Raw genomic sequence first — 24,967 nt, forward strand, 5'->3', positions numbered from 1 at the left:
CTAAGGTTTATGGATTTATATACAGGCACTGTTTTATTTCTCAACTCACCTTTGATATAGGGGGTAAACATTTCATAAAAAGGGTAGAAAAGGAAATCGTCACCAAAATGTATTCCCTCTGAGTATGCAGCCCAGTGCGTCAGGCATTAAACTAAATGAAAAAAGCAGACTTGTGACACATATCTTACAATGAAAATAATTAACCAAGGCCAATAATATGTGTGCCTTGAGCATCGGAGAAACATTTCACACAGAGATAATTTCTAAGGATTTCAGGGATGTAATCTGATTCAGTAATTAATTGGTTAGTTAAACTCCTGCTCCTTGGATTAAACGGAAACTAAAGCACCGACAGGAAGGAGCCAGGAATTTCCCAGGACGGTTCCTCCACCGGGCTGTTTATGTTCCAACAATACAAATGCGACTTATATTAACCATGTTGTTTAATAGTCTGATAGATGATTATTTCCCATAACCACAGACCTTAACCAGGCTACTAAGTATTAATATGAACAATACTTGAAGTGGACATTAAAATGTCGAAGAAAGAAAGAGAAACAAACTCCTGGATCCATCTCCTGATCCAGATCTGCACCAAATCTACTAGGTTCTTCCCTGACTCTTACTACATCCTTCCATCAAGTTTGGTCATAATCCGTAACATAATCTCATTGGTGGAGGTGAATAATTCAGAGTTTTACAGAGACAGCTAATATGGGCTTTCTGTTCTGAAACTGGAGTTTCAGTAGATGTTGGTGGATTATGAACTTTTTGAGCCGAAGCATGCTACTCAAACATCAGTTCCATATTTCTGTGTTTGATGCAGAGACGACATAGGTATTTCAAGCAGGCATGTCTTAAACGTTTGATCAACCAGAAAAGCCATCATTTTATTTGTGGTCTTCATATTATGGGATTGTTTTACTCAGATGGATGAAGGGAAGTCAACCAGAATAAAACCTCATATTAATCTTTTCTCTGTCTATTTGATATCTTGACCGTCAATGGTAACCTAACCTTAAACTCCCTGCTTTAACTGGTTACTTTACATTACATTACATTACATTACATTTCATTTAGCTGACGCTTTTATCCAAAGCGACTTACAATAAGTGCATTCAAACCCGAGGGTACATACCAAGGACGACAAGAATCAAGAAAATACAATTTCTTCAAATAAAGCAAAACTACAAAGTGCTATAAGTAAGTGCCATTTAAGTGCTACTAAAGTGTTAGTTTCAAAAAGTTGTTAGTGTTTTTTTTTTTTTTTTTTTTTTTTTTTATTTATTCAAGGTGACTTTGATTGTTTGACCCCTGTTAATCTGTTTGTTGATGTCTTTGTTTGCTATTGAATGAATTTTCCACAAAAATAAAGAAACCATTCGTTTTTGGGATGTAAGGAGTTCATTTCATTTCCAATTTCACAGGGAATCCTTTTTGAATCTTGAATCTGAATCTGACTGAATCTTGTTGACGTAGACTTCAATTTAAGGACGCTGTTGGGCCTTGGTGGAGGTGTGTGTTATATTGCTTTGAGCTGTGTGTGACTCCTGGTACTCACTAACAGGTGACAAGAGGCGATGGCTGCTTATAAAAACAGTTACAGTATAGCGAAGGCATTTGACATAAACAATCTCTGATGGGTCTTGAGCGTCACTTTCTCAAACTACCACTGCAGCACTGCAGAGTCAGTACAGCTGCACATGTAAGTGTAACACTCACTCACTGAAAAGTAAAATAGAAGGTGACACGTGAGGGGAAACAGCAGGGGTAATAAAAACAGTCTCTGTCCTATATGGGATGGATGACCTAAATAAAGCTCTCTCTTGTGATAAAGGCTGAAATTAATTCTTTACCGTGGCCGCCTCCTGTCAGACAGTGGCTGAAAGAGAGGCAGAGAGATATCTTGATAGTTCACCTTCTGCAGACTTTGAATCACCATCAAGGTTAACGCAGTGAACAGTAAAGCTGCATGGCTCTGGAGATATATACTTGAAATGTTGGGTGACAGTGGGGAGATCCTCCGGCTGTGGCAGCGGCAGCACCCATGTTTGACATTATAAAGAGTTCCTGTTGGGAAGCAATGACAGAGCAGCTTCGCTTTGCCACAAGGAAGGAAAGAGAAGATCACAGGACGTTGCGTAATGGTTCATCCACATAACTTCCACCAGCTGGTGTGCACCCGCAGAATGCAAAAAACTGGGCTCCGGGCCTCGGCCTGTTGTCTCATGATGCGACTAAATGAAAGCCATCAAAGGGACGAGCAGTGGAGAGTAAGGTTTTGAACGAATTAAAGGATAATTGCACAGGCTTTTAGATGTGGTGTGATGAAGAGCAGAGTTGGACGAGGAGGGAAAGGAGGAGGAAGGACGGCAGATTCCTGCTAGTTTGGTGGATCTCTGTGTGGGGGGGAGCTTGACTCGGGACACATTCTTTGGCAGCTCCACTGTTTGGCTAAATGAATGATTAGAGCTTGTTTGGTGGCCACGCAGATAAATCAGCAGCATCTGTGTTTCCCTCTTATCATCCAACATGTTTTTAATTCCCTGCCCCGGCGCAACAGCTTGTCTCAAAAGAGTAAATGTAGCAGCAGAAGAAGAAGAGAGGAGAGCTCGTCATCTCGGTGACAATGAGTGACAGTGCTCCTGATACCATGGCAACACAAGGAATTCAACTCAATGGAGCCCATGACGAATCAAGACCTTGATGTTCACTGCTTTCCAAGTGAGGGCAGCAGGGGGAGGGACACCAAGGACAGAACTAATTCTCAATGGTTTGCGAGCGTTCTATAAGAAATCAAGTGTGATTCCATCATTTTTTTAATTGATTCGAGGTTTGCTGTTGTGAAGCATTAGTGGCTCACAGCGTAAAGAGCATTAAGGTAAATAAAAGTATCTTCACACAAGACTTTCAGATTATCTTTTCAGCAAATGCAGCCATTTCCCTTTAACCCTTTTCAGCATTAAATGAATGAGGTGTGTGGTTTGCATAGTCGAGACCATAAATAACAATGTTGTGCATTAGTGTTGCTAAAAGGACTGAAGGGGGGGATCTAATAAAATCCAGGAAGTCATTTATTTAATTATTCAGTTTAATCCGGTAAATGGCAAATGCAGAAAAGAAAAAAAGAAAAAAAAGATTTCAGATTTGTCACTTTCCTCGCCTTAGTTAACAATGAGCATATTTCTAGTTAGACTTATAATATTCATAACTTGCAAAACATCGTCTTTCAACACTGATGAAAGCTGATAAAACAACACTGGATCCAACTTTTTATCCTGATCAGCACCAAAACTTACTGGAGTCTTTCATTACCCATCTCTCATCCATGGACCAAACTGAAGCCAAGGGCTTGAACCCTGCACCCTCTTGAATAACGAGCAGAGGTTGACTCCACTGGGTGCAAAAAGTATGCCGTATTCTAATTGACACAACACTCACAAAGTTGTGGCCTTTTACTGAAGGAGAGATAAGTGACGCATTTGTATGGTTGGAAGATAAACAGCCCGGTGGAGGAACCACCCTGGGAAATTCCTGGCTCCTTCCTGTCGGTGCTTTAGTTTCCGTTTAATCCAAGGAGCAGGAGTTTAACTAACCAATTAATTACTGAATCAGATTACATTCCTGAAATCCTTGAAATTATCTCTGTGTGAAATGTTTCTCCGATGCTTAAGGCACACATATTATTGGCCTTGGTTATCTCTTCTCATTTTAAGATCTATGTCACAAGTCTGCTTTTTTCATCTTTGTGTTCAGTGGTAATGAAATACGCTCCACAACATAACTTTATTAAATTAAATGTCATGTGGGCTTGTCTCTGCGGTGGCCAGAAGAGCTGTCTTGTGTTCAAAAGCACAGTTTTAAAAATATCCTTATCTTTGTTACTCATACTCTTGTAAAGATAAATGTAACCGTCTGATCCCGGGGGCCAGCTCAGACAGTACTATGTCTTCCACTCCAGATTAGCAGCAACTAAAGGGCAAGGATCCTCCTGTCCGGCCTTTGCTGGAGGTTGCAGACAGACAACAGACCATGGAACAGACAGTCCGGGCATTAATCCCACTGAGGGACCCACAAAACCCTCACCGCTCCAGGTCCAAATCTTGGATTATAAAGGTGACATTGGTGCATAGAGAGTAGGGGGCTCTGCACACTTCATTATGGAGAAAGCAAGATAAGCCTGGAAAAGTACAGAGATGTCTGAGCTGGGTGGGGTCACAGGTGCTGGAGCCAGGGCACCTAATGCTGATTTCCTCTTAGTCCCATGGAAGCTGTAATGTAAAGGGAACTAAAATGATAAGTAGAGTGTATATACCTCTCCTGAAGCCAAAGAGCCCCCTTAAATTCACAGAATCCAGATTTTCAATTGGATCTGCACCAAATTCCACACACTAATAAATTTCAAAAGACATGGTGGATATATTTAGTCAAGATCCAAGAAATATTTATAAGAAATCAACAAAAATGTCCAATCTGACAAATGTTAAAGAAAGTGGATAAACTTTTACTGTGATCCTCTCCATCATCTAGACAAACTTTATGGTTTCTTACTTGGGTCATCACCCAACCCCCCCAAAAATAATGGAATCTGGGTGTGAAGTTTTTTGCTCCTTGGCAGCAGTAACTAGAGCAGCACTGCCCAGACATGACCGATTATTTTTCACCAAGATCTGTGATTCAATTATTCTCTAAGTTTGAAAACGCCCTCTCTCGCATGTTGAAGAAAGTGATCAACTGCCTGAAGAAAAATAAGTGGGTCCTTTCAAATCTGTCTGGTAGCTAACAGACAAACTAACGCAGTCAAAAACACACAAATAAAAACCTTGTTTGTATATTGTAATGTATAAAATGATTCAAATCTCTGTGTCAAATCGAATAAGCCAAGCGAGGTACTTATCCTCCCTCATATGCTTTGACAGTGCAGCGTTATTCTGATATTGAGGTTGATTCCTCTACAGTTTCGCAATCAGTGACTCAGTGAGTGGCGGTGCCGAGGTGGAGTGAGAGAGTCATTACAATAGCATGCCACTGGGATTTGAAGAGGACTGATCCAGCCCTAATGGAGAGACCAAAGTGGTACCAGGCAGGCGGGCGACAGCAACAAACAGCGCTGGGATGATCAACATTAACATCAGACATGCCTGTATTGGTTATAGAAAGCACTTCTCGCTCCCTCTGGGGAATCTCTGGTTACAACATGTCTCCGTTGGTGATGAGGCTTCACAACATCACAGTCATCCGTTTGCCCCCTGAACAATAAGCACCGTAAGATGCTCAGATGAAGTAAATAAGCCACTGGAAAGATTGGCTGAGAACAACTCAGAAATCTTCAAAGCTCTAATCAGGAGCAGTGTTGAGCGCCATATGTGAAGTCCAATAATCTCATTGGACGACGGCAGAAGCTGCGGCCTGCCTGGAGAGCTGCTACAAATCAGCTGTTTAGCAAAAGTTTAATACATTAAAAGACTAAGAACGAGTCGATTTAGTCTTATCGAAGCTAAAACTGCATCAGAAGATTGCAACGTGAACAAACTTCCTCTGGGGACAAGATGAGGAACATTTTCAAGAAGGCGTTTTATTACTGACATCTTTAAACACCGACGAGCACTGGAAGCGAAGCTATGCTAATGCTCGGAGGCTAATTAGAGTCAAAGTAATTACTAAATAAAAAAAAATGTGATTAAACGAGGTCTGAGGACTCTTTACCCATCTGGTTCCGTCCTCGATGAGCTATAAATAAGCCACAGATCGAGAGCATCGGGAACATGAGCAGCATGAAAACACGATGGAGAGGTTTGATGACTTGATTACATTCACATCTGAAATGTGACAGGGCCAGGTTTCAACTGTAAATATTTCCGTTTTATTTGATCTATTATTTATAAGTCTAACACCGCTCCTACTGTAAATATTAATAATGATTATGATAAAAAGTAAAACAATTGTATTGTAAGTGAAATTCTGCTTCGTATTTGGACGTGAGTGCAGCTCCTCCGTGTTTGAACAGATGTCGGTGAAATCTGCCTTATTATTTTAAGAGCAACATGATGAGTGATGTCTACACTATCTGTTCTGAAAAGCTCTTTTCAGACGCTCCGGGGAATTCACAGCCAATGAGGAGGGGCTGCTGTACAATAGCAACACATCATAATCTGATTTAGATTTCACTTGACAATCCTGACAAAGGTGTGGGTGAGTTTTGAAAAAAACTCAACAAAAACCCATCTGTTTCATCTTCACATATTAATCTTCGCTCGCGTTGTATTTGAAGTTACCTCAAACAAGTTGCTGCCACACAGCACGACATGAAGCCCTTCTGGAGGAGGGATTAGATTTGGATTAGCTATGTCAGCACATATATGTCAACGCTACTGTCTCAGATTAATGCTTGCCCTTCCTCTAGGATTAGGATTAGGGTTTGGACAATGCAGGATAAGGGCCAGAGGAAGGCAATTGTCTTATTAACCTCTGAAACCCATTTTGCCTTTGAATGATTATCTGTTTTCTGATTTCTTTCCAATTTTTTGCAGTACTTACGCTACGGTACTTAAAAACAGGAAATACAAATCGGTCCGTCCTGTTGGTGAAGCCACCAGATCAATAGATTTCCTGTTGATCAACCTTTGTCTTTAGTTTCTCAACGATGCTGGGCCGATAGAAAGATTACTTCCTGATCATTTTCAGAACACAATCAAAACTATAAAAAGTATGGATCCTTGCTCCAGAATAGATTAGACATACTGCTTGGCTGACGTGCTGTGAAACCTTGTGTTTCTGATTTAAACCCCAAGTAGGTTTTCTCCAGCTTCCTCCTAAAGTCCAAAAACATGCAGTTTTAAGATAATTGTTAAATTCATTGGAGACTACTAATTATCAGTTGTTTGGTATCTAAACAGTATGTAGGCCCTGTGTTACACTGGCATACTTTGCCTCTCTTCAAATGTCAGCTGGGATTGTCCTCAGCCGCCAGACCCTCAAAGAATAAACGATACAGATAATGGACGGATGATTTTGCTCATGTCACTTCCTCCTCTTCCTCAATTCCTCGATGTCTCATAAAGGCTAAGCTGTTAACATCATATTGTGAGAACCTGACAAAAACTCCTGAATCACTGACTTGACAGGACACCACCCTACAACCGAGTCGAAAATAGAGTGAATGAATGACTCGCAATCATTTCTGCGGGCGAGGACCAAACGCGTTTAAATCACTCGCCGTGACTGACATCTTGGCATAGCACAAAGACTTTTCATTGACATTTTAACGAGGGCCACAGTTCATCGTGCTGCCTGCATCTAAACTCCAAATTTGTGTACATCTGTTTCCTAAACTAAACAGTCTGCTCTTGTGTGATTTTTTATTTTCCTTCGCTTTTATCCGGCAGCTTGATCCCCGAGTGGCAGCTGCCCAGGGGATGTGTGAAGGTGCTAGATGCTCAAGGCTGCCAGGTGCCTATTCTGCTTGTCTTTCCAACCTTCACACAACAACAGCCTCCCTTACAACAGCCCGCAGCGATGTGTGCTCAAAGCTATTCCCCTGGTGGGAGCCCAGCAATTACAGCACCCCTCCTCTATCCCTGTAATTGCAAAGGGAGTTGCTTCCTGAGCGATCAGGGCTGCTGCAGCACTGCAACCAGGGAGACTGGCTTCATCACCTCTGGCAGCTCCAGGTAAATGAAGGTGTTATGCTGGAGAGTGAAATAAAGGTTGTTCATTAAGAGGAGGGTGATTCATATCTCGCTTGAACCATGACCTTTGCTCCTTGGTTAGCTGTGCTGCGTGATTGATGCAGCAAGTGGCTCCAGGCAAGTGCACCGACAACTTGTGGTGCCTCCATAATATATGACAAAACACGTTAGAAGATATGGAAAATGCTAAATGTCTTTAATATAATTTCTTCAACTGAATCTAACATCATCAGGGATGTAAACATACTGTTACTGCTTCAGGTCCTGGATGAAAACAAGACAAAGCGCCTCATGTTTACATCCACATGAGCATGTTCAAAAGAAGAGGCTTGAAACCTGACCTCCCTTCAAAGTGTTCGGTGTCACCCGGGGACATAAAGGAATGCTGGTGTTTTTCATGATATGCCGCCTCACCACCATATGAGAAACCTGACACTCTGTTATGTGTTTGCGAGGGTCATGGCAACAAAGCCCCCTCACCGGTGGCAGCAGGAGGCTGATGCAGCTAAACGCTGCAATCCACCCTGTGCTAATTAGTGCGTTAGTGCAATAATGTGCAAGATGGTTAATTAGACACAGCACTGGACCTTCGCCCGCAGGGATCCAGAGGTCTATACAGGTGAGCTGGGTAATGCATTAAAGTGTTCAGCACGCTAATAAATTTAACGATTTTCACGCCGGTCAAGGTGGTAAAGCGTTCACCGCTGTTTGCTGGTTGGTTTGGAGATTTGGTGCAGAGGTCTTGGAGGAGGAACGCACTCTATTGAGGAAATAAAGGCAAAGACAACAGATATGATTTTGGTAAAACATTTATTTCCTGGTTCATAAAAAAAAAGAAAGACATGATTTCACCTTTTAATCAACGTCTCACTCAAACCTGTTTCAGTCTCATGTTTGTAAAGCAATGAGTACAGGGAAAAAAAGTGCCTCTACAACAACAGGGTATGTCGTTATGACATGACATCTGTTAAAGAAAAGAAATAATAAAAATAGGTTGAATAAAACTCAACCGTTTACATGAAACTAAATATTGACAGCAGGTAGGTTGGTTTTAATTCTCTTCAGCCATCACTGAACGTGGAATAGAGATAAAACATATATTTTCTATATGCTGATGTATGCTGGATAAGGGCCCCATTAACATGTCTAGGATCACACGCCACTACAGTCATTTGATACATTTGAGGTTTGGAAAGGCCAATAAATGAAGCCTGTGCCTCAGGGTTTTGGAAACAAAGGATGAAACCGGGTCAAAAGTACCGTGACAGGAATCTCCATTGGATCCCGATCAGCATTCCTCTGTAGAACAGGTATAAATAGTGGTTAAGTCGAAACACTGCACTGGAAATGTACTGTATATCATTATATTAACTTGAAGTTGGCTCAAGGGTCAAACCTAAACGTACAGCCATTAATGGATCCGTGTTTTATTGCGGCGCTCTGGAGATCAAGACGGTGCCATCACTCAGGTCTAACTGACATGATTAGGAGCTATTACTGTATTGATCCACCTGGCAAGTGGCACTGGATCAGCTGAGGCCTGTATCGACCTGACTAAGTGGGCCCATGGACCTCTGAGGGTCAGGCACATGTTAAGGGGACATTACAAGTTGTTTGTGGAGATGGATCTCTTTCAGGTTAAGGTGAAGCAAAAGCAGCATTTGGGAAAATAACATGAAGCCAAAGGTATGGTTAAAAAAAGAAAGAAAGGATACTGACCCTGCTCGAAATACCCGTAAAAGACATTGTGCTTTTATAGAAAAAAAATATTTGTAATGAGATTTGAAACAGGATGAAAAGTATGATCTTGGATAAACCTGCTCAGGCAGCTTAGTGAGTTAATATTATCGTAACAATAAATTATCATAAAATAGACTTTTTAACTTTTTACATATCCACCAAATACTGTACATACGCTGTATAACACTATCTCCAGACAAAAATAAAACAGACAAGGGACCAGCATTAGACTGCCGTCCTAGCTTTCATCTCGGTCCCATCCAAAGTCGTGACCGGTCATCTGGTAAAATTTCCTATTAAAGGGTTTATAAAAGTCCCGTAGCCTCTGAACCACCTCTGGGTCAATATTCGGATGGGTCCTGCCTTTGGTTTTGCCCAGGCAGTGTGGTTTGCTGTTCCCCTCGGGTCTCTTAAGGCAGGGGAAGCCCTTTGCCGGGTTAAAGTGGAAATGCTTCTCCGTCACCACCATCCGGAGCCCGAGGAAGTCCTGGACGCGAGCCATCTCCCCGGCAGGGTCGCTGATCAGACGCTCTCCGCTCACGAACAGCAGCTGCTCCATCGGGAAGAACTGGATCCAGCGCTCAAGGTGCTTGGCATACATGCCGATTTGAACGGCACTCCACGTGGTGTCAATCAGACCCATCGACATGTTCTTAAAAGTCAGGGTCTCGAAAGAGGGGATGTCTGGCTTCTTGGAGCGGGTCTGGGTGTAGTCTGATATCGCTCGCGTGACAGGGTCCCGCACGACTACGATCAGCTTTGTGTCTTTAGACATGGCGTAAATCCGAGCGGGGACCTCCTTGGTGACATAGTAACTGGGGGTCTTCTCCATGGTCAACTGGCTATCGGAGGACTTGGGCATCAACTCCCTGCAAAGACACAAGAACACACAGATTAATATTTGCTCTCCAGTCACTGCATGGCATGAAAACAACTCTGTGCAATCATGTTCAGTTCTTTGTAGTGACATCACCTCTTAAAGCAAACAACTTTTGAAAGCTTCCATAAAGGACGATGAGGTCAACATTTACACATTTTCTCTCCCCGGCAGATTTTGAAAGACTGTCAGGCGAGCGATAGTCAATCATCGTGGAAAGGACAATTCTCGACATCATTACCGGCGTCAGTGTGTGCAGTTAAAGTGACTGAGACCGGTAGGTAGAGCACAAGCGCTATCAATCATGTGCGATTGCGTGTGAGGACAATACATAGTTCATGACATGTTCTAAATACAGACCCTGGAGGAAGAAATTCATCTCCGGGTGCTGCATTTAATCTACCCTAATGCCTCAATCCTCTCCCAAACCCTGCAATCCCCACATTGAACTATCCCACACCTTCATTACAGCACACAAAAGATGGTTTAACTCTGAATAGGCAACACTATGCCTCTTAATGTCATGCCAAGACATATGACTGTGGCTGCACTGTTCTCCTCGTAATTGTCAGTAATGTTGTGTAAAAAGGGAAGATTTGGAGAGGCGTTGCATTCCTTGAGAGAAAAACGCAAAGCTCAGGAGCCGTGTATTCCCGTAACTGCATATTCTTGTTGACCCTGGATGGCTCTGCTTGATCATAATACAGCCTGTTAACTGCAGCCCCGACTGGATAATGGCTAAAGTGAGCCAAGGGGGATTAGGACTAAGCCAAACACGCTACGGCATTAGAGGCTGCTAGGCTGCCTTGCTGGCTGGCTGGGTGGCTGGTGTCTCTGGAGTGAGTAAGTGGGAGAGAAGGAGATAGATACAGCGTATGGTCACAACGATGAGAGTCAGTGGTAAGTGGTTAATCCATGGAGCAACACAGATGGAAACCAGTTGCTTCTGGACCCAACAAATACTCCAGTGTAACCCGAATGCGACCAGTGATGCTAGAAATTAAAATTGAATTTTGTGTTGACACAGACAAACGTTAATTTAACTCGTGGGAGTAGCTTGAGGGTTTGCTGTATCCGAATGCATTCAAAAGGAAAACACAAGTTAGGTAGGGACTTTATTTTGTTCTGCTGTCACCAAAAACCCTTTGCTTGCATTAAAAAAGCCCCTTGTGCTTATATTTGCTGTGCTCCGACTTCTCCCCTGATCTTGGGTGTTTTCTTCTAAGCCTCAATTTTTTTGGTGCAACAAGTCTATTTGAATTCCCACAACCGATAGTACGCCAGCTGTAGTGTTGATATATGAACCCTCATTCTTGCCGCTCCGTGTTTACCAGGGATCTGCTGCGCTCCTGCTCCATGGCGGTGTTGTTGTTTTTCCGTCATGCACTCACAGAAAGCAGCGTGAGGAGAAGAGCTGAAGCTGGAGCACTGGAAATTTGTCAGTGCAAGAGCCCAGTTTAAGCACAAGTTTAAGCACTTGAGTGCAAACGTTAGAAAATCTGAATTTGAAAAAAACGAGTCCTTTTCTTAATTACAAAGACCACACTCTTGAATAAACATTGGATAACCCTCAGTATCCAATCCCCATGTATGTACCCTACAGAGTTGCATAAAATTATAAACTCCAGCTTCGTACACTTGCCTGTTATGAATAGCACAGTAGTTGTAACTGGTTGTTATATGTATGCTACAAGACTTCCACCCATCCATCATTTCCTATGCAGGAGATTAGGTGAGGAGCTTAGTTTCTTGAATGCAAAGGTAGATAAAACTCACTCTACTATTCCTGAGCCATGGTGTAATGTCACGTGTTTACAAGCGTTGCCCCCCCCCCACACCCCAAAAAAAAAGCATACCTCATGTGGCTCTGAGTCTAAGTTGAAATGTAAATCTTCAATTATTCCAGCACTTGGCTAATAATCTCATGTTTTGATAGCGAGAGCGCTTGTTCTAAGTCAAAGAGCGGAAACAGCAGAGGAGACGTGACATTAAAGTGATTGCCATAATTTTCCATCCATCTGTTAGTGCACGCACGAGGAGCCTCGGTATCCCTCTCCAAACACAGCTTTCATCTCACGATTGTGTGTGGTAGAGAGAGGAGCAGCAAAAGGGTCCGCAAGACGTCACTGTGCAGAACGTAAGGAAAAAGCTTAAGTGATTGTGGGCAAATGAGGCATCACCCATACCTCATTAGTGCCACCAAACACACAGGGGCGTCTGTTTGGGTATGTTATTTAATCCATCCACATGTCACCTACTCTTTCTTTCCCTTCCATGGAGGCTGTAGGTCTTACACAGTTATTCCACTTTTCTCCCCCTAAGAGCATCAGCCATGATTGTATGTAGTGGAAAGCCCCCAAACCTAATCAAGGTAATAGGTGCGAGAGACACAAACAGCTCTATCAGAACCCCCCCCCCCCCCCCCCGCCCCCCTGCAATTATCATGAGAATCTCTTGGATACACACACAAGCGGAACGCTGGAGGCCTTCCCCGGGGCCCGGAGGGACAAAAAAAAACTTGCCACCAATCAAACTTTCCACTTGGTCCCCGAGCAAAACAATCTGTGTGAGAAGTGCCATGCATTATTCATCTTAGCAGAGATAGAGCGCGGCAGAACATCTCTGAATGAGCGGGGAGCGAGAGAGGTGCCTTCGGGGGGGGCAGATGTAGCAAGCTTTCACAATTTGTTCTGCTTAATAAACAATGTCGCCTGGAACCAATAGGTTTCGGTGCATCCTCATCTATCAATCAGCCGGGCAGGGGCATCATCATTCAGCTTCGAGACAACAGAGATAGTGCGCTCCATGGAGCTGAGTCACAACCTGCTGACTTTTGCCCCCTAATGAATTTTTTTGCATGTTTCTATTTGACTTCAAGAAGCGAATAACTTTATATCATATCGTTATGTTATCACTACGAGGAAAACGAACATCCTCGTTACTCCATCATTAAACCGTTGGAGGGGAAGAATTCAGGCAATCTTGAGAGCTGCTTCTTTTTTTATCTTCCATTCTCCAGGCTATCCAAGAATGTGTTTTCACACCGCAAACAAAGACAACCATGACTCGGTTTGTTCCGGACTGAGACTTCCTCTTTAGCTCAGAAGAGTTTAAACCCTCAATCGCTACATTAAGAGTAAATTTACATTGATGCTCCCACTTGCACATAAACATCCTCTGCCCTCTAACCTCTCCTGCTAAACTCGCAGGAGAACAGCATGGTCGGGGAAGATAACAGCTAGAGGGGGGGGGGGGGGTGAAGTGAGGCGGTTAAAAGACAGAGATAAAACAAGAGACGAAAGGGGAAGAGGGAGCAACGAGAGGATTAGATGGAATCAGGTGTGCTCCGGGAAGATTGAGACCGAGTCGGCTGACTCCTCCGACCTTGAAGCCGAAGTGTAACTTTTAGAGTCAGCTGCCGCTTTCGGGAGCTTTGTCTGCGGCGTTAGCAGAAGATAGATCACGCCGACCACGACCCGCCGACAGACGTGACTCCAGGAGAGGCGTGTGCTGTGTCATTTATCAGCTGGGAAGTCGGGTGTGTCCGTGAAACTGGCTGCTGGGGAGACGGCATTCGAAATGATTGTTTACATTCGCTGCTATCAGGAGGAGGGTTCAAAGGTAGGAATTTACAACAGTGCGTCGTGCGGCTGCAGGATGATGCCCTCAGCTAGAGTTCACCAAAGTGCGGAACAAGCAGAGTGCAAGAAAACTCAAGATTTTGTTGACTCCCTGCAGTGAGTCTGCTTGACTGACTCTAATTGGCATCCATATTTGAGCTCCTCAGACCCCTGTGACAAGGGACTGCTCCGGAAAAAATAACCCTGCTCAGGATTATCTAATGATATGAGTAATAATCTCTCACGGCAGCCCTGAGAGGGCTGGAGCTACTGTGGGAATCGTTTCCCCTTCGCGAAGACAGGATGAGAGGTGGTGGTATGCAGCCACTTGGAATAATCAGTCCAATTTACCGCGAGACAGAATCCAGACAGACGTCAAAGAGGAGAGCAGCTTCGGGGAAGGTGTTCCGGGACCGTTGCGGCCCAGCTTATCATCCACGTGAACATCAACGTCATGGCGCTCCACAGTCAGGAGCTTCTCGTATGACGCTGAACAACACTCAACCGCATTCCTCCCCGATGAGCGCAGCATTTTCACTTCCTCCGTTATTACTGTCATTGTGCACAAAACTGAAGGCCACCTGGCTGTCTAATGGTGGCGGGCTCATTCTCAGGAGGAGAGGAGGGGGAGGAACAGTGTGTGAACCATCCTGGCTTCCCTCACACAACTGTCGGCCTTGTATTAACACGTCACAACACTGACAGTCGTTTGTTTACAGCAGCTGAGGGGACTTTTTATCAGGGGGGGGGGGAATGTAAACCAGTCACACTGATTGTTGATCATGGTCCCCGGTCAGAATTAAACCAAATTGGACGCTGCACTTCCAAGAGCCCTTAACAAGACACAAGCCAAGAGAGAAGCAGATAAGATAAACTGTTCTTGAGATATCCGAGCCCCAGACAGGCAGACAGAGATTTCTCAAAGAACTAGATAGATCGATACCAGTGTGAATGGATGGATACATATTTCTTATTTGCATGCTGATTCAGCTGCTCTGTTAATGCTACTAAGTTAGCAGAAAAACAGGATAAGAGGGGTATGAGAGACAACAAATATGTGCACTGGGACATTATGATGTTGTGATGGGTTAACAAAATTCTCTGCATGTGATGTCTATTTCCAAATTGTGCAATGGTGGGTATGATTGGCTGATTCTCCACAGATGCATTCTGTTTTCCGAGGCTGTGTTCAAACCAGACTCAACCATGTGTCTTGAATAATTTGATCACAAGTGGACAGGACTGAGTACGGATATGAAAGCACCAAAAACTTCTTGAAGATGCACTGAAGACATCTTTGATTGCTTATATTTAAGTGTGGTCACTTTCTTTAAACAGCGTACCCTTGGCCATCTTTAAGGAACAGCTCAACAGTTGTACGTACTCTAACACGCATTACATCCAAATTACGTAGGACAACTGTGTCCACCATGCCTGAAGGTTTTGAAGAGAGACAAGTATAACTAGTGTGTCAAACATCTTGGTTGATTTGGTTCGTCTTGGAAACACAGAAGAATTGACCCGGACCGTATTGTTTTGATTTCTACTTCTGTGAATTTCCTGCAAACCAGGAACTGCCGGTGAATTGCTGTCTTCCTCCAGTTAAAAACAACAACACATTTGGTCTTTGCAACAGGAAAAAGATGCTAATGTTTATTTGCGTATCGGGAGGCGAAGCCCGATCCCATCCAGAACGTTCACTCGAGACACATGTGCGGCTTATTCTAATCCCAGGTGTGAACTGACGTACTTAGAGCTGTCCACTTGTGATCACCCAAGACGCAGGTTGATGCCAGGTTTTGACGAAGGGCCTGAGAGCAAGCAAACAAGACTTCAAAGAAGCAGAAAAAAAGAAATTGATGGCTGAGGCAGATAGAGTTGGTGTGACTAGCTGTCGGGGAGTCTCTGCAGCGGAGACAAAGACGGAGGCAGGAAACAACATTCTCTCTGAAGATGCGACAAGAGAGAGATGAGGAAGTCAACAACTCCAGGGGCTTTAATGGAGTGAACCTGCTTTGTTTCAGGGTTTCCAAAGTGCTGTAATAAGTGCTGCGGTTCGACAGATCGCCTCAAGCGAAAGCCCAGGGGGTTGTTGCAGCAAATTAAATCTTCAATCTCAGACGCATGGGAGGGGAGTCGCACATTACCAGCAATGACAATCTAGTGGAGTCGTTGGTGGAATGCTAGCGATCAGAGGAGACAATCAGATGTTTCCTGGTTTTATTTTTTCCCAGGGCTGGAAGTTTAAAGGAGAAAAGTTTTGGGGAATTTACCTTCAGAAACGACAACAAGCTTAAGGGATGGCTTTCTTCGCCGCATCTCATTCTCAATGCGTGCATGGTTCTCGACATTTCCCTGTGAATGTGCTGACACACCAGTTTAAAGTGGGTGATACCTATATTGAGATATCTCTCTCATCCCCCCCACGTCCTCGCAAAGAGGTAAAAAGTGTTGAGCAGGCAAAAAGCCACCGGTGGACTAGAACGAACCTTGTCTTGGGAAATTCAACTTTGCACACAGACATTTCTGAAAGTCAACATCCGGGCTAAAGGAGCTTAAGTGAAGAGCTGGAGTCTTTTCTTGGGCCGGTTCCAGTGAATGCTCTTTCCAACGAACCCCTGCTGGGCTTCGTCAAAGGGCACTTTCACCCTTCTGAGCACATTTGCATACAAAGTGAAGGCAGAGAAAACATGTTTCACACTAATTGTCTGCTCCTTTATTGTCAGGGTTAATGCAGACCTCAGGGGTTCTCCAGCATCCCCTTTCACTGAGCGCCATAATACTGTTGCGCTTTCTAAAGACTTGCTTTAAATTTACTGCCCTCTATCTACCGCCGGCCTGCATCTGAGCAGCCCCGGGGCTCTGAGGAGGATTAGGCCATCTTCCCTGACACCCTCAGTAAGTTAGTCAGAAGGCCGTTAATTGTTCTATATGGAACCTCGAGAGGATTTCAACAATTAAGTCACATCCACCGTATAGAACTCGGAAGACCTTGACTCAAGCTTGCATTTGATTGATGAGCAGTTAAAGTGTCACATATAAGAGGAAGTTAGAAATAGGCCGTTGTCAAAGAGAGGAGGGGCCAGGGAGGAAGCTGTTCCCACGGCTTTTGGGAGTTGCCTCCTGTGCTCTGTGCAAGAAAGTGTGCACAATTGTCTGCCTGCTTCTCTGTCTCTCTTTTTTTTCCTTCTGCCTGTGTGACTGAAAACCGTGCTGCATTGTGGTGGGCGCCCCGCTGTGCAGGGGCCTCCCCTCTATGTGGGGCTCCATCAGGACGGACACAGCAGACCTCCATCGGGATGGACACACCAATCACAGCAGATAAATGGTGTGGGCACAACTCAATGCCACCACAGGAAGTGATAAGCCCACCCAGAGGACGGCTCCTCTCCGAGCTACTGCTCACCATTAGTCGGGGGCGATGAAGTGAAACATATGGGCAAACAAATCAATGGACGTCTTCACCCCACTTGGATCAAGGGGATTTCATGATAGAATCTTTTAACGTGCCTCAGAAAAGGTGCGCCGGGCAGAAAACGCTCATTTACAGCATGGAGCCGAAAAAGCTGGCGACGGATTGCGCGGTAGTGGTCGCACGTCCGATAAGCTACACTGGATTTCTCCGGGCTCCACTATGCCTTAATGTTCATTAAGGGTTGACTCGATGTCCCAGTGCTCTGCTGTATGGAGTCAATCAGTGGCTCAGTGCGCTTACTGTAACAACTCAAGCCAAGTTGTTTTAATTAACCAGATCACCTCTCTCGGAGAAGAACCTTCATTATACACGTCTCAGGATGAAACACTTTCCCCTGCCTCCCCTGGCTGTGTGTGTGTGTGTGTGTGTGTGTGTGTAGCTGCCACAGTGAACGTCTCAATTAGATTCCACCGTTTCTTCGACTATTTTAATACAATCCAATCACTGGCTTCTTTAATGATAGATTCTTCTTTCGTTCCTTATTCTTCACATGCATCGTCTACTCATGCGTAACGTGTGAAATGTAAAAACACTACCAAAATTTGGCAAAGTGGATGTAAAAAATCCTCAAGCCGTCTCAGTGGGTTTTTTCGTGGCTCAATCTGTGGAGATGGACAAAAGGCTGCTCTTCAAAGACCGATCATCTAAAAATGTCCCGAACCTGTCCGGAAATTCTTAAAGGAGCTTATAAGCGAGGACGCCTTTGAACAATACTTCGCTTCCCCTATTGTAGCTTCGCGGAACCAGCTTTGAAACAGTGCGCGGATCCTTTGACATTTCCTGTTAATCCCTCGGCTCAGTCAAATGGACACTTGAAACAGCGGCATCTCCTCTTAACAATGCGGTTGCTCACATGTTTCAAAGGACTCAATACCAAACCACTTGCAGGAACATTGCGGGTATACACGAAAGATCAATCGTTTCGCGGAATAAAGTGTGTTTGTGTTCATTTCCAACAGGACGAGCTGAGTTGTGTAACTGTGCAGCTGAGTCAATAGTAAAGAGCTTGCATATTGAGAGATGGGTTGTGGTTCAAGGACGACAGTTGCCATGACAGAGAGTACAATAAAAATATAACGTTGTGCAGTGATGAAGGTGTGAGCAGCCACACATCAATGATTGCGCCTTTTCACAGCAGTGATGACTTTAGGATTGAAAATAAAAAAGACTAATTACCGTCTAAATCAATTCCCTCGAACTCGTAATCTTTGTAATCACACTCCAGGCTGTTAAAAAAAAACAAAAAAACAACAGCACGATGTAACTTGCTGACTGTTCACCACAGTGCTGTTGGTTTGGACTGCGTCCAGAAAGATCTTCTCAGTAGCTGAGCTCTATGTATCTTGCTTTTCTACCTGGTGTCCACGTCCTTGCCAGGGAACTACAGAGAGGCCAAGCCCCAAAGGACACATGTATAAAAATTCCTGGAACACGCGGAGAAGGTTGGGCAAACAAGCAGGAAATCGATTGTGGCTGAGAGGAGCAAAATGTCAAAGTGAAAGTTTTAACCTCAGTAGAAAGGTGGCGTACATGATGTTCTGTTTGAGGACTCTGACCTGTGGTGTCACTGACATTAGAGCTCTGATTGCTGCAGTTGGACAAACTTTAGGATGTCAGAGTGGCCTGTGCCTCATCGACTGTTTGTAAAGTATTTACATGAAGTTATCACTTGAGGTCACAGAAAACTTAATTTCTATAAATGTGGATATACACCAATGTTTTTCAGAATTATGTATATATATCAAGGTCTCACTCTGGTGTTATTGTTTAAGTAACCTCAGACTTTAACTGGTGAAAAAATTATAATCAATGAAACCAATAACAATCTGTAAATATCTTTAGTCTCAGGTTTACTAAAGACAATAACATGGTGGAATAAAAGTTAATTATCAGACTGGGATTAACATAAACTTACACATCAATCTTTTTACTATGTTATGATATAATATATATGATTTATTTTCTTGATAATCTATCTCCATGGTGATATTAGTTACTTATCTTCGTAAAACTATTTTTCTAAATTGCATTGAAGATTATCATTATTTTATTTTGTCTCTCAGGATGTTATTTAATCTATATAACATTTCTATAGGCGACTTGATGGAAAGTCTGATAATTTAGCTGCGTATCACAGCTTTTCTTTCTAATGCTGCAGTTGAATATTATAAATCAATTACCCTAAAGGTGACTTATAGTACTTCATTTTCTGAAACGTAGGTTATACATTTTTTCCTTGATGATCACAGCCAGTTATTATACAGACAAATAGATTACTTTTATTTAGCCTATTACATTTATTCCAGCCTGTATCATGTGGGTTTTGGTTCAATCATATGATTCAAAGCATAAAAGTAGGTTGAATTTAGAGGAAGGAAATACAAATATTATGTGTGTTTTATTCTGGACAGTCGAGAACAATCAGAAGTCATGTCAGCCATCAAATCTGTGCGTAATTGTGCGAGGCACGGTTCAATGAGAAATCACACAGGCATTACGTATGGCTGGTCACACTCCCCTTCTCTCCGTATCTTTTGTAAGTTTTGAAACATGGCTCAGTGTTATGTACCTGTACCACTCCAGCCCCTTGTCGTAGTTGCGGTCGAAGAAGTGCGGCTCGGCTCCCACCGCTCGGATGTCAGGATGCAGGCGCAGGAACTCCAGCAGCGCCCGCGTCCCTCCCTTCTTCACCCCGATGATGATCGCCTGCGGCAACTTTTTACTTTCCGACTCATTGAGGAAACCCGACATGGCATTATCATCCAACGCCTTCGCCTCGCCTCTAATCTCGTCCCACTCCTCTCCCCTGCTGTCCAAATCGTTCTCGTTATTCAGCAAGTCCCTGGACGCGCCTAAGGAAGTCTCCTGGTTGTCAACTTCTGCGTCGTTTTCGCGTCCGCTGCCCACCGAGCCGTACGCCAGGTTCGGCATCGTGGAGCAGTAGCCGACACAGCAATAAATCATATAGACCCAGAGAGAGAGCATGATGCAGAATACGAAGAGTTTGTTCTTCACGTGGGGTGATGGCACAACATGTAGGCTGTGTAAAATCGAACTATATTCCATAGGACCGTCGTGAAAAAGTTATATCCCAGTTAGCAGGCATTTTGGCACCGGCGCCTCACTCCTCTGCCATGGCTCAGATTCTGGACGCTCGGTGCGTAATTTCCCCCAAAATGCCCAAATGACGCGAGTTCACCTCCTGCTCCACTTTCAGTTCTGCTTGATGAATGAGTTGAGTAGTTTCAATTCTAAACAAAAAAAAAGCAAAGTCTGAAGCATGTAAAAGAGGAGAAAATATCACGAAACAGTGGATGGAGATATCGCAGAGCGAGCGACGTGCGCGTCAGGGACTGAGTGGTCTCCCATCACTTGCTCCCAGTGTGTGCGCTCCCTCTCACAGCGGCACCAAGTTATCTACGGCAGGCGAAAGCGTCAAGCCACACAGTGTGTGTGGGTAGACTGACTTCCGGTAGATCCTTTCAACTTAAAATAGTGTTGAGAAGGGTTGAAAAGACGCGTGACAAATATGACCTAAGTGAGCGATCTTGGATTTGACAGCACTTTTCACCACCAGCATTAAAACACTGAATGTGGGATGACTTATTGAAGAATGGTGCTATATAAATCGACATCACTACAGGAGAGATAAATAAATACTAATATGCACAATAAATCTATTTCCTGTTGGTCATTCCTTCAATTTGTTTGCAGTCTTTAAATATTTCAGGACAATATGAGGAATACAATATCCACTGTCATATAGGAGCATGATCGCCTGTGTTATCATATTTAAAATTGCTCAATAAAGTTTGTAGTGTAACCTAACTGGGCTAATCACTGATATTAAGTTAATCTTGAAATATTTCCTCCATCAATAAGTGTAATTTTACACAAAACACTATTGTAGTTGCTTTAAATTTTATTTGAAAGTTGAAAAATGTATTCCGTTATTTTTTTGCCTTCCGTTGTCGACTGCTGACTGCCGGTGGAGGTGAGCATTTCCTCCAGACTGAACAGATCACAGCCTCTGATGTTGAACAGCAGATGGCATTACAATCTGAGGTCAGATTTATGTTAAGGTTTAGTGTATAGTGAACTATCCGTGCTCCACAGGCTGTTTCACATCAACATGCAACTCGTTAAAAGCTCCAGTTAGTGTTTCTGTGTTGAACAAGCTGTATGTTTCTGGTTTTTGTTTTGAGGGGGGGGGGAGGGGGGAATTTGGATCAAATGTTTCCATTGAAAGCTTTTGAAATAAGAACCGAACCAAAAGTATGAATAGCTCGAAGTAGCTTTTTACAAATCCCGAATTCTTTTTTATGAAAATATCAAGGCCAAGAATCAAAGTATCTGGATGACACCCGATGATGTTCTATTTCTCTTTGCCCTCTTTAAATAACCTCTAATGTTTAACCTATTCTGCAAAAAAGCAAACAACAAAATTGAAACAACTTTATAACCCCCCTGAGCAGATAAACAAGTGTCAGATGTGAAAATATGTGTCACGGATCAGCTGTTTTCCAACAACTTCACGCAAACGCCCGAGTGACTCAGAGTTAATTGGCCTCATAATCCTCCCTGATAGCCCTTGTAATCATTCCAAACAATGTGGAAACACAGTTTTACATCAACAAATGTTATCAGCACATTCTGTGGACCAATAAAAGTTAATAATTCCCCTCCGAAGGGGGCGTGGCGGTGCAGCCACAGCACACTGCGGTCACGGCGAAACTGTGTGACTGTGAATCCTGAGATGCCACTTGAAGTCTGGTCCGTGTCCAATGTGTGTGTTAGCACCTCCTCTTGGTGCAGGGTCAGAGGCCTGCAGTCCCACTGCACCCCTGAGCTAGCAGAGGATTAGCGGGATTACCCCAGAGCTGTCATGTCAGTCAGAGTTTCAGCAGAGACGACCCTGCCCCCTTCATCTAAGCCCCTTATCTCATCTCTCAGACACTGCTGTATATGATATATGTGTGGGTGCATGTGTGCGTGTGTGCGTGTGTGCGTGTGTGTGTGTGTTTTCTAATTCCAAAAGTTGTATTTTCACAGTGTACAAGCACATGATAACCTGTGTGGATAAAAACGTGTGCATGTAGAGCTACAAAGGTTGTTTGCTGTCTGGTCTGTGTGCAGAGCATGCTTGTCTCACTGTGGACTATCTGCGTGGGTGTTAACTTTTATATACTAACACTGCAGGCAAATGGAAGAATATATAGAGACAGAATTATTACCTCACCAATGAGGTTCTGTTTTCGTTTGTCTAACTTTTTAGCAGGATTACGGAAAAACTACAACGTGGATCAACCACAAAACTGATCTGGAATCCAGGAATTCTTTTTTTCAGGTTCTTAAACCTGCTAATTTATGATTCTCCATAAAAACAATAAAGCACAGAGAGGAGACAATGATCTTAAATGGGTTTTTGTAAGTAGACCGTTGGGCCTTGGTGGATTTACATATGCCCTGCTGAGTGTCTAGTCTTTAAATATAAGGACATAACTTCCCATCTGCTTAGAAACAGTTAAACATTTTTAGTCAGACCCAGAGTTCTCTTTTTTTTAATTTGCTGACAAATCCAGTCAGTTCAGGTCAAGTGTAAACACACTGGGACTGTTCTGGAGCACGGCCATGACTGGGCAGTGGTATGAACATGTCAGGTCTCCCCAACGGTGAAACTGTTTTAAATCTGGAAATGTTGTCGCTGACACAAGGACTTTGAATGTTAATTTTGGAGGAAATAACAAGTGTGCAAAATGTTTATCCAGTCTTTCAATCTGTTTTTATCCTGAGGATACACACACTCCAAAAGAAAACACACACACACACACACAGACACACACACAAACATGCGAAAGTCAGCTTTGTCCGTAAATGTTTAACAGTGTGTGCTGATTTCCTCCATCTGTTATACTTCATGACGCATGGAGACAATCAAACTTAATCTGCACACATATACACACACACACACACACACACATGTTTGTACAGCTATAGTTATAAGGACTTTGTATTGACATGAATTCATTGTCGAGAGCCGGACCAAAACTTTATATTTTTGCCTAATCAGGAATGGGCTTTGGTCCCCATGAAGTCTACAGGTCGTGACGGGTACACACACACACACCCACACACACACCCACACACACACACACACACACACACACACACACACACACACACACACACACACACACACACACACACACACACATACACCCTGACATCTCAAAAGCATCCAAGTAAAGTAAACCGGACACATCTCGACTTCTCTTCTCTACACATCCTCAATACGATTACACCAAGTGAACCATGTTAACACACCGCTCTTCCACAGCCTAAACAGATGACATACACTGCACTCACCTCATACATAAAAGCCAGACAGAGCAGCAGGACTCACACTGAAACTGTATTCAGACACATCGGTGTGTCTCATCTACGGCACCATGTCATCGTATGTGTAAACAAGTGCAACCTGATCTAACTGTAGCTTATTTGTCAGAGTGCCATTATGGTGCTGTTTTCAAATTTAGTTTGTGTAAAAACTCTTGATACGTCCGCAGGTTCGGTTCCGGCCCGGCCCTTTGTTACGTGTCTTCTCCCATTCGCTCTCCCCATTTCACTCTTCCACTGGGCTCTCAGTAAAGGGAGAATACCCCAAAAAATATCTCTCGAAAAAGTTCCAACCCGCAGATGATCGTTGTTGATTCATTGCCAGGAGAAGAAAGCCTTGATCTGCGTCTTCTTACCCTACAAGGACATGCGATGTTCCACACATGTGTCGGAATGATGTAGATTTAATGACTCTGCTAACAATCTGCGTTTATCACCGTATCCCTTCAAAGTGTTTCTGAAATTCACTTTTCACCATTCATGCAGTTGCATACATCACGTGAGAATCAGTAGGACACATGAGACCTGTGCATACGCTTGTTTGTATTATTGCATGTGTGCGTGCCGTAATTATAACCTGGGGTAAAATCTACAGTGAAAATATTGTCATTTTCCTGAGTAACACTAACGTCACTGTTGGAGCAAACTCCAGATGTCAGAGATCTGAGCCCATTAGAGGGAAAAGAAGCCTGACGGATGATCTCATCCGCTGCTTTATCCTGGAAAGAACAAACAACCCCAAACAACAGTAGGAGCGACCGAAGCCTTGCACATGTAAAGCCCTCAATCTGATGACAGGGTTATTAGGTTAGCTGAGAGGAAGATCAAGACACTCCTCTTGCTTCTTAAGTCCTTCTTCAAGGTCCTCAACTCCGGCTAAGGCCATTTAAAATGTCTATAAATGCTCTGGAGCCTTGCTAGAGTCCATATTATCTTCTGTTAAAGGAACAGCCGTATAGCCTGAGCAGCTTTCCTGCCTTGATCCTGTAGAGAAGGTCTTATCCCTCACTGATGTCCTCCTGGACACGCCGCTGGCAGGTCAGAAAGCTCAGGCAGGCTTATGTGTGTGGTTCTTGCCAAGTCTTGCACAAGCTAAAAGGGTATCTCTGTGCTGTGAGCTCTTTCATAAAGGAAGAGGATTTGTTACATTTACAGAAATAAAAGATACGCT

The 24,967-nt window shown here is 43.6% G+C and overlaps 1 protein-coding gene across 1 annotated transcript; it reads right to left on the reverse strand.

Moving 5' to 3' along the window:
* Positions 1-8,481: 8,481 nt before the first annotated feature.
* On the reverse strand, positions 8,482-20,799 carry hs3st3b1a (heparan sulfate (glucosamine) 3-O-sulfotransferase 3B1a). The gene is made up of 2 exons (XM_062407351.1): positions 19,970-20,799; positions 8,482-10,297 (listed from the first exon to the last, which is right to left on the reverse strand). The coding sequence occupies exons 1-2, from the start codon at positions 20,464-20,466 to the stop codon at positions 9,667-9,669; spliced, it is 1,128 nt and encodes a 375-aa protein (XP_062263335.1). The 5' UTR covers positions 20,467-20,799; the 3' UTR covers positions 8,482-9,666.
* Positions 20,800-24,967: the final 4,168 nt, after the last annotated feature.

This window comes from Platichthys flesus, chromosome 16 (genome assembly GCF_949316205.1).
Source record: "Platichthys flesus chromosome 16, fPlaFle2.1, whole genome shotgun sequence".
In the NCBI taxonomy this organism is placed as follows: Eukaryota; Metazoa; Chordata; class Actinopteri; order Pleuronectiformes; family Pleuronectidae; genus Platichthys; species Platichthys flesus.